General features: G+C 37.1%; 1 protein-coding gene across 7 annotated transcripts in view; it reads right to left on the bottom strand.

Annotated features, from left to right (window-relative positions):
• Positions 1 to 12,437, bottom strand: part of SNX29 (sorting nexin 29) — a 91,291-nt gene that overhangs the window by 76,117 nt on the left and 2,737 nt on the right. For 6 of the 7 annotated variants that reach the window (XM_021412136.1, XM_021412133.1, XM_021412138.1 and 3 more), the window contains exons 3-5: positions 11,642 to 11,697; positions 1,362 to 1,426; positions 529 to 581 (exon numbers count right to left, since the gene is read on the bottom strand). In XM_021412136.1, coding sequence (XP_021267811.1) covers positions 529 to 581; positions 1,362 to 1,409 — 101 coding nt within the window. In that variant the 5' untranslated portion in view covers positions 1,410 to 1,426; positions 11,642 to 11,697. Of the gene's footprint in view, positions 1 to 528; positions 582 to 1,361; positions 1,427 to 3,103; positions 3,180 to 11,641; positions 11,698 to 12,437 lie in introns of those variants that run through there. The other variant, XM_021412132.1, reaches the window with a different exon arrangement.

Below are 12,437 nucleotides of genomic sequence, written 5' to 3'. Positions count from 1 at the left end.
AGGCAATTATATATTCATAAATATACTACACATGCAATAAATTATTTTCTGAAAATATACTAAAATGTCCAATACAATTAGTTGACAATTTTGATACTTGCGTTAGTACATTATAATACAAGTATAATACAAAACATAACCCATTTAATACATCAGTTTTTATACAAGTAGTAACACTAACAAGAGTAGTTTTAAAGCTCAATCTGCCAAAACAAGGATTACTACTGTAACCGACAGAAAATAATAAGGCCTAAGGTATAATGGAAATTAGATTTCCAGAGTTTGCATTGATTTTCTCCAAGTTTTATTTTTACCAGGGAATAGACAATACTTAAAACCCAAGTTCTATGAAAGCTGTCACCTGGCTGCAAAAACTATGCAAAACTGCTTTCTAAAAGGAAGGAAAGATACTTGAACTAAAATTAAACAATTAAATAAGAACAGCTAATAAAGTGGCTCAGAACTCTGCCTGAGCATTCCAGAACAACTGAGTTTTATTCAAGGATGCAAAAAAGCAGTGGATCTTACCTGCTATCAGAATCTGAAGCAATTTCTTTTCTTCCTCCAAATCGTATTTGACACTGCAATAAAGAGATTTTAAGAATGTTTCATTACACTAAGACACACAATATGCCGAAACACTTCCCTTTAAGAAACCAAAATTCATGACAAAAAGAAAACAGTACAAGATAGAGTATTAGAAAATACACTCTGCAACCAAAAATCACTTTTTAGCATCGTATTCCACTAACAGACTACCCTTGCAGTTCACATATGTTCTTTCTAGCCACAGCACCACACTTTCATTACCTGAAGAAAAATTATTACTTTTGAGTTTTAAATGTCTACCCATAGAAACAAAAAAATGCTCCTACTTGGCTCAGTGCTGCAATTATAGAAGAACTATTCTCTATAAAACATATGGTTAGCTTACTTTCAAGGCATTCTTTTACCTTCCATGCTCTTAAGTTCAATCAAATCTATTATATTCTATATGCTAAACTTCATGTTGATACAGAATTAATCAATCAGTCCCATCTTTACCCTTCACTAAAACCCTAGTGTGAAGAAATAAAGACGATTCTTTATAATGCTATCCAATTTAGCCTTCACAGTGCACAATTTATCTCAGACATATAGTAAGTACTACAAATATAACTTGTCTACACAAGAATTTCAAAGAAGCTCTGCATAACACTCATTTGCTAGCAGACACAAAAATTCAGCAGTACTGTACAAAAGACAAGGTTTCTTCTTTGTCTGGTAAAAAGTAAAAATAAAATAAAGGCAATGACAGATCCTGTCAGTACTGACAACACAAATATTTTAGGATATTGTAGAAATTGGATTGGATTTCTCACCTGTTTAACTGCATCCAGTAACCGTTCTAGAAGAAACTGCCTTTTCATGTCATTGTTTTGTGAACCTGAAAATTCAACAAAATTCTATTACTGAAAAATAAATAAAATTTTAAGAGAAGTATATCATGGTCAACATTAGTGCCCTGAAAAACCTTCTTCATGTGCCAGTTATTCCATTAAATTTATAGATTAATTTTCTCTAAGTAAAATGATGTAGTATAAGTCCGTATTTTGATGTTTCAGGTAACTTTTCTCTAATATGAAGGAGGACTGTTTGAAAAAAATAATTAAATTCTTTTTTTAAATAAGAGTGGTTTAGTGATACAGGGTATACTGTAGCAATATCGAATATAACGTAACAGCATACAGGCAGCACAGCTAGCTCCCATCATCTTAGCGCAGCTACCTGTGGGTCCATACTGCAAAGCTTGAAATAAATTAAAGATTTTGTTGAAGTTGTTGAATTAGGTTTATGATGCAGTTCACACTGCAACCCCATAAATTCTCATATGGGGACAACTACCAGTATAGTATATCATCAGAGCACAAGAAAAAAACAGGGAAGAGACAGCAGTAATACCTTGTTACTGTCGAACAGCCTTACTATAGAAAGAGTTAGACAAAAGGAGAACAATTGTTACAAAAAAGCCCTTAACATTTAGATTCCAGTGTAGTCTTCTTCCTGATTAATACCTATAAAGCTGTTTGTTACTGTGCAAGAAACTACACAAGACAATCTTTAACTTCTCCAACATTTCAACAACAAATAACATAGTATTTTGATTGTCTACACATGCTTTATAAACTCACATGAATATGTGTAAAATTTGTGGTTTAATTAACCTACATCACCTCTAATATTTCTTCATTCTGAGCTCAGGTTCAAAAAACCTTGCAAAACATCCCTGACTTGCCTGTAGTTAATTATTTTCTCCTTTTTCTCCCAAAGAACATTCAACTAATGTACGCAGAGACTGAAAACCAATTATTAAAATTCTGCCTGAGCGAACTTCTCCAATCACCACACACTAAGCCCTCCAGTAAAGAGGGATACCAAAGACATTGGACTCTTCCTCTTGCTGTCCAGCACTGCAAGGTGCCAGCCCCAGAATTTTCTATTTTCAGAACCCTATTTAAAGCAGTTCACTCCCACCTCAGCGGGAGGAAGCATCTTAAATGTGGGAGGTGAGGGAGTGGGGGTGGAAAAGCTACGTCTGTGATGTATATGATGCCAGAATTTTAAAAAAAGTAATGGGAAAAACACGTAAATTTAGCTTCTAACTAAGCTTCACAATGCTTACAGAGATTTTCAAGAATTCACACTTCAGATTCTGAATTGATTCCCACTGTGTAGACATGTGATATGCGATGTTTGGTTCTGTTAGTCAAATAACGTACACAAACTCAGCTGAAGATGCGCACAACTCTCATGACACTAGAGACAGACGTGGCACTGAGTACGTTCTAACTTCCAAACAATTATGCCAATTACTCCACTATGAAGATAAAGCTTAATTCATATAAACCTTACTACTCTACACTGTGCTACATCAGAGATTAGTTTCACAAACTTATACTTGATATATCATGCATGTATTGCCAAAAACAGAGACATATGCCTATGCATCTACTGGTTTATAATCAACCTCATAACTGTAAAACAAGGAAAACAATTAAATCTCAAGTTTTGTTACATCCTTCCATAAACAGCAATACCAACATAGGTAAAATGGAAGACATACCATGCTGCTTCAAACTCATTTCTTCTACAGTCTTATGCTTTTGATGTACCTGGGAGAGCATTTTGAGTTTCAGACTACTTATCAACAAATGCATGCAATTAATAATTTCCCAACATGAAAAACACCTTTCAAATGAAAATACTAGGTATGTGGGTTACGTTTTTAAACTGATGTTTCTTCTGGCACTTCTTGTATCTATTTGATAACATGGAACTGGTTTGCAACTGGATACCAGAATCTGAACACAGAATACAGAAAACCTATAGGAGATGATCACTGCACTAATTAATGTTCCGAAAGACTCAAACAGCCTTAAGTTTACACGGATTCAGAGCAATGTAATGTCTATTTTATCCTTACTGTACTTAAATTTCTACTAACAAAAATTATGATGGCACATTATTATGTCAGATAATTTCCATAGCTAGTTCAGGTCACCTTTACTATCAACAAGGTTAATAGGCAATGTAATGTAACATCCATACTGAGGGCAGCTGAGGTTTCTGCTCAGTGCAAGTCTGCAGAACTCAACTATCGCTGCGTTTAACATACCAAGTTCATTAGTAGACAAAAATAATATTCACAGTCTAATTTTTTTTTGTAGAAATTGAGAAATTAAGTGTGCCATTTTTTTTCAAGCAAAGCATAGATTCTTACTTTTTGTAATAAGCATAGAAAATGTAGTACTCCAAAATTTCTTGAAATTTTTAGAAATGATTTTTGTCTCAAGGTAGATGGAAGGTAAAAACAAGTCTCTACCAACTCCATTAAAGAATCTGCTCTTTCGCAATCTTAACGATGTTCTAAATGAAGTCTTTAAGCAAATATGCATATATTCAGAAAAAAAACACCAAGTGTGATCAGTTCTATATTGTTTAAAAAATAAATGGATCACAAACTGACCAAAACATCCTCCTATAGATTGAGAAAAAAAAAAAAAAAACCTTCAGTAAAACACATACAAATACAAAACATAAGGCAAACAAAAAAAGCATTACTTGGAAAGATGTTATATTTAGACTACTGCAGTTAAAAAAAAGAAAAGAAGAAGTTCATACATAACTCTAGAAAAAAAAAAAACTGAAAACCTAAGTATAAAGTAGCAAAAACAAGAGTCTCCTCCCATCTCCAACTACTCAGTCAAAAAGTTCAAAATAGCCTCAGGTACTACACCTGCCGCTGTGACTTATGCTATTTTCTGTTGTTCACAATCATGTTTTCCTGTTTTCAAGATAAACTTCTCTCCATACTGTAACTGAAATATCTACACATAAAGCAGTAGTTCATTATGCAAGTAAGGAAAACAGGATTTCCAGCAAACTCTTTGCAAGTATGGTTGTCTTCATCATTTATAGAGTACAGATTAAAAACAAAAACTCAGAATGTTCTCACATACCTCTTGAAGTCCTGTACATATAACCTCAGTCTGTAATTGCTTTTGCTTGCTCTAGTACAGGTTCAGAGGATACAACCCAGACCTGATTTGCACACTACCTTGTAGTACTACACTACTATGATTCTACTGCCTCATCCCGAATAAGCCTTATTTTCACATGTGCTTTGAAACTGTCATAAAACTGACACAAAACACCTCTAATTTTTGACAAATACATAAATCTAGTAGCCCTGTGTTACTTCCTTTTAAAGTTTAGCTTTTTCAAGCTGCCCAATAAAATAGTAGTAAGTAACTAGCAGATAGTATTAGCAATAGAAAGAAATGCTAAAATCAACAGGAAGTTGCCTTCACATCCACTAGAAAAATACTATGGCTGAAAAATACATGTTATACGTAGACGTAGCCATCAGGAAAGGAGGTCCCATATCCTAGGAGCAGCTCTTTTAATTTTAAGGACTAAAACTGGGTTGGGAGATAAGCATAGACCATAGCGTTATTCCCTCCCCATACAACGTGCTTAAATCTGGAGATGTTAATGTTAGCTATATTTATTTCAAATAAAGGAAATAATGACATTTCTCTGTCCTTAACTCTTCTATTTATGTAATTCTGAAAAAAAATACTGCATAGGATTTCATAACATTGATGTTTAACAAAGGGCAAAAATAGTGTTCATTTTGTTACCTTGACATCTAATCAAAATAGAAAACTCATATACGTCCCGGCACGGGCTACACACAGGTAGATTAGCCAAGCAATTGGATTACTAACCTTAATGTCACACCAGGCATTATTACTTTTAAGCAATTAAATATTTTTTTCTTCCTTTAATTCTGTATCCTTTATTAAATACATATATTAATAAAGCTTTTAGAAACAACATTACAAGGCTTTACACCACAAGAGATGCCACTTTGCCTTTGAGTCACAGAACATAATTCAAATGGAGCTCCCAAAGATGCATCTCCTAGAAAGACTTTGCTCTGATTTGCACCAGGGCTGAATTGCAGAAGGCTACTCCAAGCCTGAACAGAAGGGCTGACGTTTTCCATTAGAAAACACTGCTTCCTAAGGACTTTACAATTAAGTTTTAGTCAATACAGTGTCAAGACCTGAATAGTTCGAGAAACTTTTTTTTTTCCACATTTTGAAAGATTTAACTGTTACTTGCATTTTTCACAATGCCAATTAACAGTTCTCCACAAAACCTTTTTCTTTTTTTTAAAAAAATATTTTCTTCTAAGAGAATTTCTCATTTTCTTCTTACAACAAAATCAGAACAAACCAGAGAAAAATACAGATGTTTTCATTTTCATTTTCCATTTCATTTTAAGCAATGGCTGCTGTCCCTAAGAAGTTCAGCATTTAGTTATCCCAGTTAGATCTTCTGTTTTTTTCTTAGCACATTTGGCAAGCAATCTCACCAAGCCTTAAATCAGGAAAACAAACAAACAAAAAAATAATAAAACACTTATAAATGTGCTTCAAGACATACAAGGTGCCACTTATTTTGTCATATTTACAGCAAAAAACTGTTGATGATTGGTATTCTTCCCTCCAACCCATCAACAACTCATGCTGGCCCAGTCAAGTGGCTTCCAACTCTTAGGGATGCAAAAGTCAGGTAAGGAACACTGAGGCTAGAAGTGAACACCCCCAAGGCCTCCTTGTCGCAGCTGAGTTTGGCAAACAGACATAATACAATCAATAAGGTTGGAAGAGATCACTAAGATCATCTAGTCCAATCATCAACCCATACTACCATGACCACTAAACCATGTCACTCAGTGCCACATCTTCCCTTTTCCTGAACACCTCCAGGGACAGTGACTCCACCACCTCCCTGCACAGCCTGTTCCAATGCATTACTACTCCTTCTGAGAAGAAACTGTACCTAATATCCGATCTGAACCTCCCTAGCATAATTTAAGTAAGTCTATTGCCTCTTGTCCTCCTGCTGTTATCTGGGAGAAGAGTCTGACCCCCACCTCACTAAAACCTCCTTTCAGGGAGTTGCAGAGAGTAATGAGGTCTCCCCAAACCTCTTCTTCTCCAGACTGAACAATCCCAGTTACCTCAGCTGCTCCGCATAAGACTTGTGCTCCACGCCCTTCACAGCTCCACTGCCCTTCTCTGGATACACTCCAGGGCCTTGATGTCTCTCTTGTAGTGAGGGGCCCAGAACTAAACACCATACTCGATGTGCAGATACACCTTAAATACTGGATGGAACCAGTTTTTCTTCCTGACACGTTTTTCACCTGTCTCATTAATTGTACGCGAATAAGTTTTTCATTTGTTTAATTTATTCTTAGCCATTTATTTTCTCTCATTATTTATTTCCTGCAGCCTTGCACAGCCAAGGCAATGGAAATCTATGAGATCAGCATCACTTGTGCCTTGAGTTTGCCGGAGGGCAGGCCAGGCGGGTCACAATGCGGCACACCATCTCTGGGGAGCCGCACCTCGCTCTGCGTGGCCTGGCAGACCCCGTGCCCGCTCGGAGCCCCCAACCCTATCGCACAGAGGCAGGGAAGGGAAGGGAAAGGCGCCCCGGCCCTCGGTACAGGTCCACGCCTCGCCGGGCGGGGGGTACCTGCGGCCACCTCAGCCCGCAGAGCGCGCCACGGACCTGGCGGCTGCAGGCAGCCCCCCGCAGCGGAGAGTGCCCCACAGGAGCCCCCCACTCACCACTCATGGTGGCCGCCGGGCTTGCAGCGTCCCTCCGCCAGACGCACTCTCTCAGCCCGCACAGCCCCAATCCGGGCCGGGCACCGCACACGCACCGCCCCGGAAAGCCGCCCCGCCGCCCCGGAAAGTAAACACGGCTCCACGCCGGCAACCTCCTCCCCCGCAGGGCCCCTCCGCCCTCACAGCCGCTCCATTCCCGCCATCCTCTGAGGTGGCGGCAGCCCCTGAAGCTCCAAAGGCGCAGCGCGCGCGAGAACAAGAAGCAAGAGCTGAGGCCGAGTGTTACAGCGTCATGTAATCCGCGAGGCTCGTGTTTCAAAAACTGTACAGGAATTGTGCAACCTCCGTAGAAAACAACTATCAAAGTAATTAAGTCATTAATTTTTGTGCATTCACTTCTAGGCACTATCTCACTGCTTATGCAGGTTGCAGCAGTTTGTAGCCCTTTTGTCAAGAGCTCCTAGGTACAATAATAATAAAAACTGTAATAGTGCTGTAGGCTTATTTCAGAGTTGTTGGCTGTTTGTGGCCAGACCTCCACAGCTACATTTTTTTTTTTTTTATAGAACACAGTCTGAAAAGTGGCTGGCAATTAAATGAAATTCCCCACTATCAGGAAATACATTGTGACTACATGTATGGTATTCCACAGGCCACAGCCTGCTTTAGCATCACCCAGAGATACTATCTGAACTGGGAGGGTCTCCATACTCAGTAAAGGCATAACATCATCAGAGCATTCTTATTTCAAGCACCACAGGTTTATTTGAAATTACACTTCACAAGACTGGGGATACTATGTATATCTTCATGCCTGCCTCAAGCAATTTTCAGCGTAAGAGCTGATTTTTATCATGAAACATATATATAAATAATTTTGAAATTATATCTCACATAAGTATATTTCCAAGATGCTAGAAGATCCATTCTACACAGAGACTTCTGGAAATTAAAAATTCCAATAAATGGATTGGTATTTCTGAATAATTGACCAAAGACACACTAGAATTCTACTATTAGAAATAACAATGAAAGTTCAAGGCAGAACGTAACAGGAGGAGGTACTAGTCTTCCCAGCTGACTGTAAGTATTAATAGCTATACTGGAATTATTTAGAATACCAATTATATCATACTGTAAATTCTACAAGGTTATCAACCTACTAGACACGATTTCAAGAAGTCAAGATTCACTGATAAAGAGAGTATAGATATTAAGAGCACAATGCATGTCAGCAAGTAGAATTTTGGACTTGTGTACACACATACACACTGTAGATTTAAAACCTTATGTGAGCGGAAGACCTAGAGTTACATGTCTCTTTGGCAGAATGTAGGCATACCAAGCACTGAACATCTAGCTAGAGCACTTCCTGCCATGAACTCAAATTTGAGTGCCGGTTTCTTTTGACATCTGGAGAAGCCTAATACTCCCAGAAATCCCCATCAGTGCCAATTTCACTTCATTATACGTGCTAAATTAGTATTACTTAGGTGACAGAAATTAGTTGCCTGAAAAAAGTAAGGAGAATTTTGTCTTTCACTATTCAATTTGGGATAAACAAGCAAATAAATAAAATAAATAAATAAAAGCACTTAGTTTAAGTTTCAACATTGAAATAACAAAATGAAATGTCTGGACAGAATACCCAAGAAACTATTATTATGTCAGTAATTATATATATAATGACTGAAATTCATCCCTCAGACCATTAGCCTAATGTCTGTGTACCACAAATAACTTCAACAAAGCCTTGTTTAGAGACTGCTTTGAGGTTTCTCTGCTAATGCTTCTGCCAGTTTTTTTGCCTGAATGTACTTCAGAAATTCTGTTGGCATGATCACATAGTATTTAACAAGAGTTTTCTGCAAAGGCTGTTGCATTCCCTTTACAAACAACATCAGCTAAGACTCACAAAGAGTAGCTGTAGAGTTGCTCCTACATTGGTCGTTTTGTGCTGACAGAGATCTTCTGGGTAGTACATGTAATTTTTTTCCCCCACTCACTAAGGCAGCTAGCTGACTTACAGTTTTAAGACTTTTAGTAGAGGCAGTGTAGGCTTCGTCTCAGTCCTCTCTAATACTCTAAAGCTATTTGCTGAAAAAGTCCAAAGAAAAAAGTCCATTGTAAGTGGCCTCAGTACAACAATCCTGAAGATCTGTGAGATGAATTTACCTACAAAAAAAGCCACTAGTTTTTCTTCACAAAAATTACTGAACTTCAAGGAACAGCAATCTTACAGACAATTATCTTCTAAAAAAGCATTAAAATGACCTGAAGCAGTTATTTTCAGAAATCCACATTCTGTTAATTGCATGCTTCAACTCTAAGGCTGGAAGCAGATAAGCTATTCTAGGAATTGGGTACACATAGTTAATAAAAAAAAAGAGGTTATTAAACAATTTGTTGTGTTCATTAACTTTTACATTCAGGAAAGAACAATGCTATTTTTAGGCACAATATTATTTAACTTTGAGCACAGTGGAAAATCAAGAACACTGTAGATATTGTCTGTTCAGTACAGCACACTTTAATTAGGCCACTACTTTGAAGAGTGATGACGCTGTTGCTACATCTAGTATCTCTAAAGAAGATTAAAAAACAAAACAAGGGAGAAATATTCCTTAAAAAACAGTAATTAAAATAGCAATAATTACAGAAAAGAATAAGTACATAGAAAATAAAAGCAATGATAATAGAACTTCCCATTTGGGAAGGAAGATAATCTTTCTTTTCATTTGCCTGATATTCTACATGTGCCAAAATAGTTATGTAACTAGTAAGGACAATACATAAAACAGTAATTGTGCAAGGAAGGTTGGATTAAGCTAATACTTGTTAGAACACTGTCATGTTAAGGGTACGAGCCTGATGGGTGGCCAGTTGGTGAAGCCTTCCTTTTGAGAAGAAAGGACCAGACGGAAAGTGAAATTTTGGAGAATTAAGAAGGGGAGAAAAAACAGCATATGAAAATCCCACATTGAACTTATTTTCTATTCCCACTTCCCAAGAGATAGCATGTAAAATTTCTATATGAAACATAAGTGTAATAAAACTCTTGTATATTGCAGGAGATCTGGCCTAGAAATGTTATGGAAGCCAACAGTGGACATGGTAACTGGACTTCTCCATGTCACGTAAACAATGCAGTAAGAAAAGGTGTGAATAAGCAACATTCTAAGTGCCCTGCATTAACACCCTATATTAACATTTTCAGAGCTAAAATCAAGATTTTCATTGTCTCACAAAAACATTCTTTACTAACAGCCTGGAAAAACTGCATCAGCTGCAGCAGAACTCTTTGATATTAGGGACTTGCCTTGGCTATCTCTATTAGACTATATGCCCCACTTTCAATGCTAGCCACTTCTCAAAACTTCTATATCAAGGTAAAAGCCTGAAAATTTCATGGTAATCAAAGTTGTAAATTTTCTCAATTATTTCATTTGCACTAGAACAACACAACTTATAAACAGTGGAAGAAAATCTTCTGAGGGACTGATACTTGAAAGTTACCATTGTTGCTCAGTCAACTCAGCAGCTCAGCCCCTGAGATTCTCAGATTTGTCTCAGGGGAGCCAAAATATGCTGTTTCAATTTGTTGCTTCCAGAGAATCTAAACATATTGTGCTCATAATGTTTCCTCCTAAACTTATTATGCTCACAATGTTTATTCTCTACATCCAACAAACTTATGGGTGAAAGCAAATTTACTGTCATGGAGCAGAAGTCCTAATCATAACCTTGCTAACAAAGTAACAAAAGCATAAGACAAAAGCATAAGAATGGGTGAGCACAGATCTGGATTGTATTTAACAAGATTTATTTTCAGCTGCTTCAGTACCTTAACTGGTTGTTCTATGTATTTCTTTTGCTTCCTAATGTAAAAACAAAGGATTTTATATCCCTTATGAGGCCTCCAGTTTGTGCTTTAACTATTCCAAAAGAAAGGTTTTAACTCCAGATTAGAGGCCTTGAAAAGAGGAATACAGGTCAGAAGTACTCTTTACCAAACCACAATGAAATGCCTAAGAGTTAAGTTGCTGAATTCCATTGAGGATACCCATTTGTGAGCTTGGAGTAATTCTATGACTGGACTGTGGAAGAGAGTTTATAGTGCTATAGTGCTACATTAGGAAAGCCAAAGAAGAATTTTATTTATAGCTTTTCCAGTCTAAGAGCTTAAAATAAAGACTTAATGTAAGACGAAACAAATACAGCCATCATGTGAGTGTCCAGCAGAGGGAGAGTAATAGGTCTGAAACAGCGTTTGTTAAATAGCAGTGTTACAACAAACAAATCAGTGAAAATACATTTCCAAGTCAAGATATCTCAGTCGGGGTTATACATGCTCTTGCGCAAACACAAAAGCCTCTTTGAAACTTATTCAACCCTTTCAAGAAGACTAGCAGAACTTAGGACAGACTCAGATCTTGAAAAACTCATCATACCAAAACATAATGTGGCGATGTTTCCTCTAGTTCCCAGCTACATCTCCAGGGACAACCTGGAAAGAGAATTTGGTAGAGTTTTAAAGTATTGTTTTCTGGCACCTAACCAAACTTAAAATAGTTCATTATTTTCAATTCTTTGCCAGGCCTGGTGAATATATGAAAGTTACTTAGAGGAAAAAAAAATCTTATGCAGTTTTCCCTCAAGAGGAGTTTATCACTTGAATTTAGATACATCCTTAATCCACATCTTCCACAAAAACTTTCCGGATGCATCTACCTCTACTTGTTTCTTTTAAGTAATACTCAATTTAATTTACAGAATACCTTTTGAAACTGTCTCTTCACATGTGCTTCATATGAAGAGATGTGTTTCTATAATGGCAGTTCCATAGCTGAACACTGTGTCTTATGTTCTTCCTCTTTTAATATTGGTAATTTAACTTGCAAATTTTGTCTTTTCTTCCTCTTAGGTAATTAACTTGTTCTTTTCGCTTTATTTTTAAAGATTCAAGATGACTTCAAAGCAATTCTAAATAGCAGGCTGCACAATTAAGTCCACAACTAATGTACATATTTGAATATGTTTTAAGTTTCGGGGCATGGCATCACAGTGCATCAGTTGCATTTCAGCTTGCTGCTAAATCAGAAAGGGAGGTCTTGTTCCTTTTGTACTCCTCCCAGTCTCAGACAAATGCTTTCCTTCCCCATTTTACAACAGCTGAGGAGTTGATCTGATCTTAAGGGAAACTGAATCAATTTAGCCAGTACCCTAAAACCGCTCTTCTTCCCCCTT

Source organism: Numida meleagris, chromosome 13 (assembly GCF_002078875.1).
Source record: "Numida meleagris isolate 19003 breed g44 Domestic line chromosome 13, NumMel1.0, whole genome shotgun sequence".
Lineage (NCBI taxonomy): Eukaryota > Metazoa > Chordata > Aves > Galliformes > Numididae > Numida > Numida meleagris.
The sequence above is the reverse complement of the archived record's forward strand: the minus strand, read 5'-3'. Positions and strand labels throughout refer to the sequence as shown.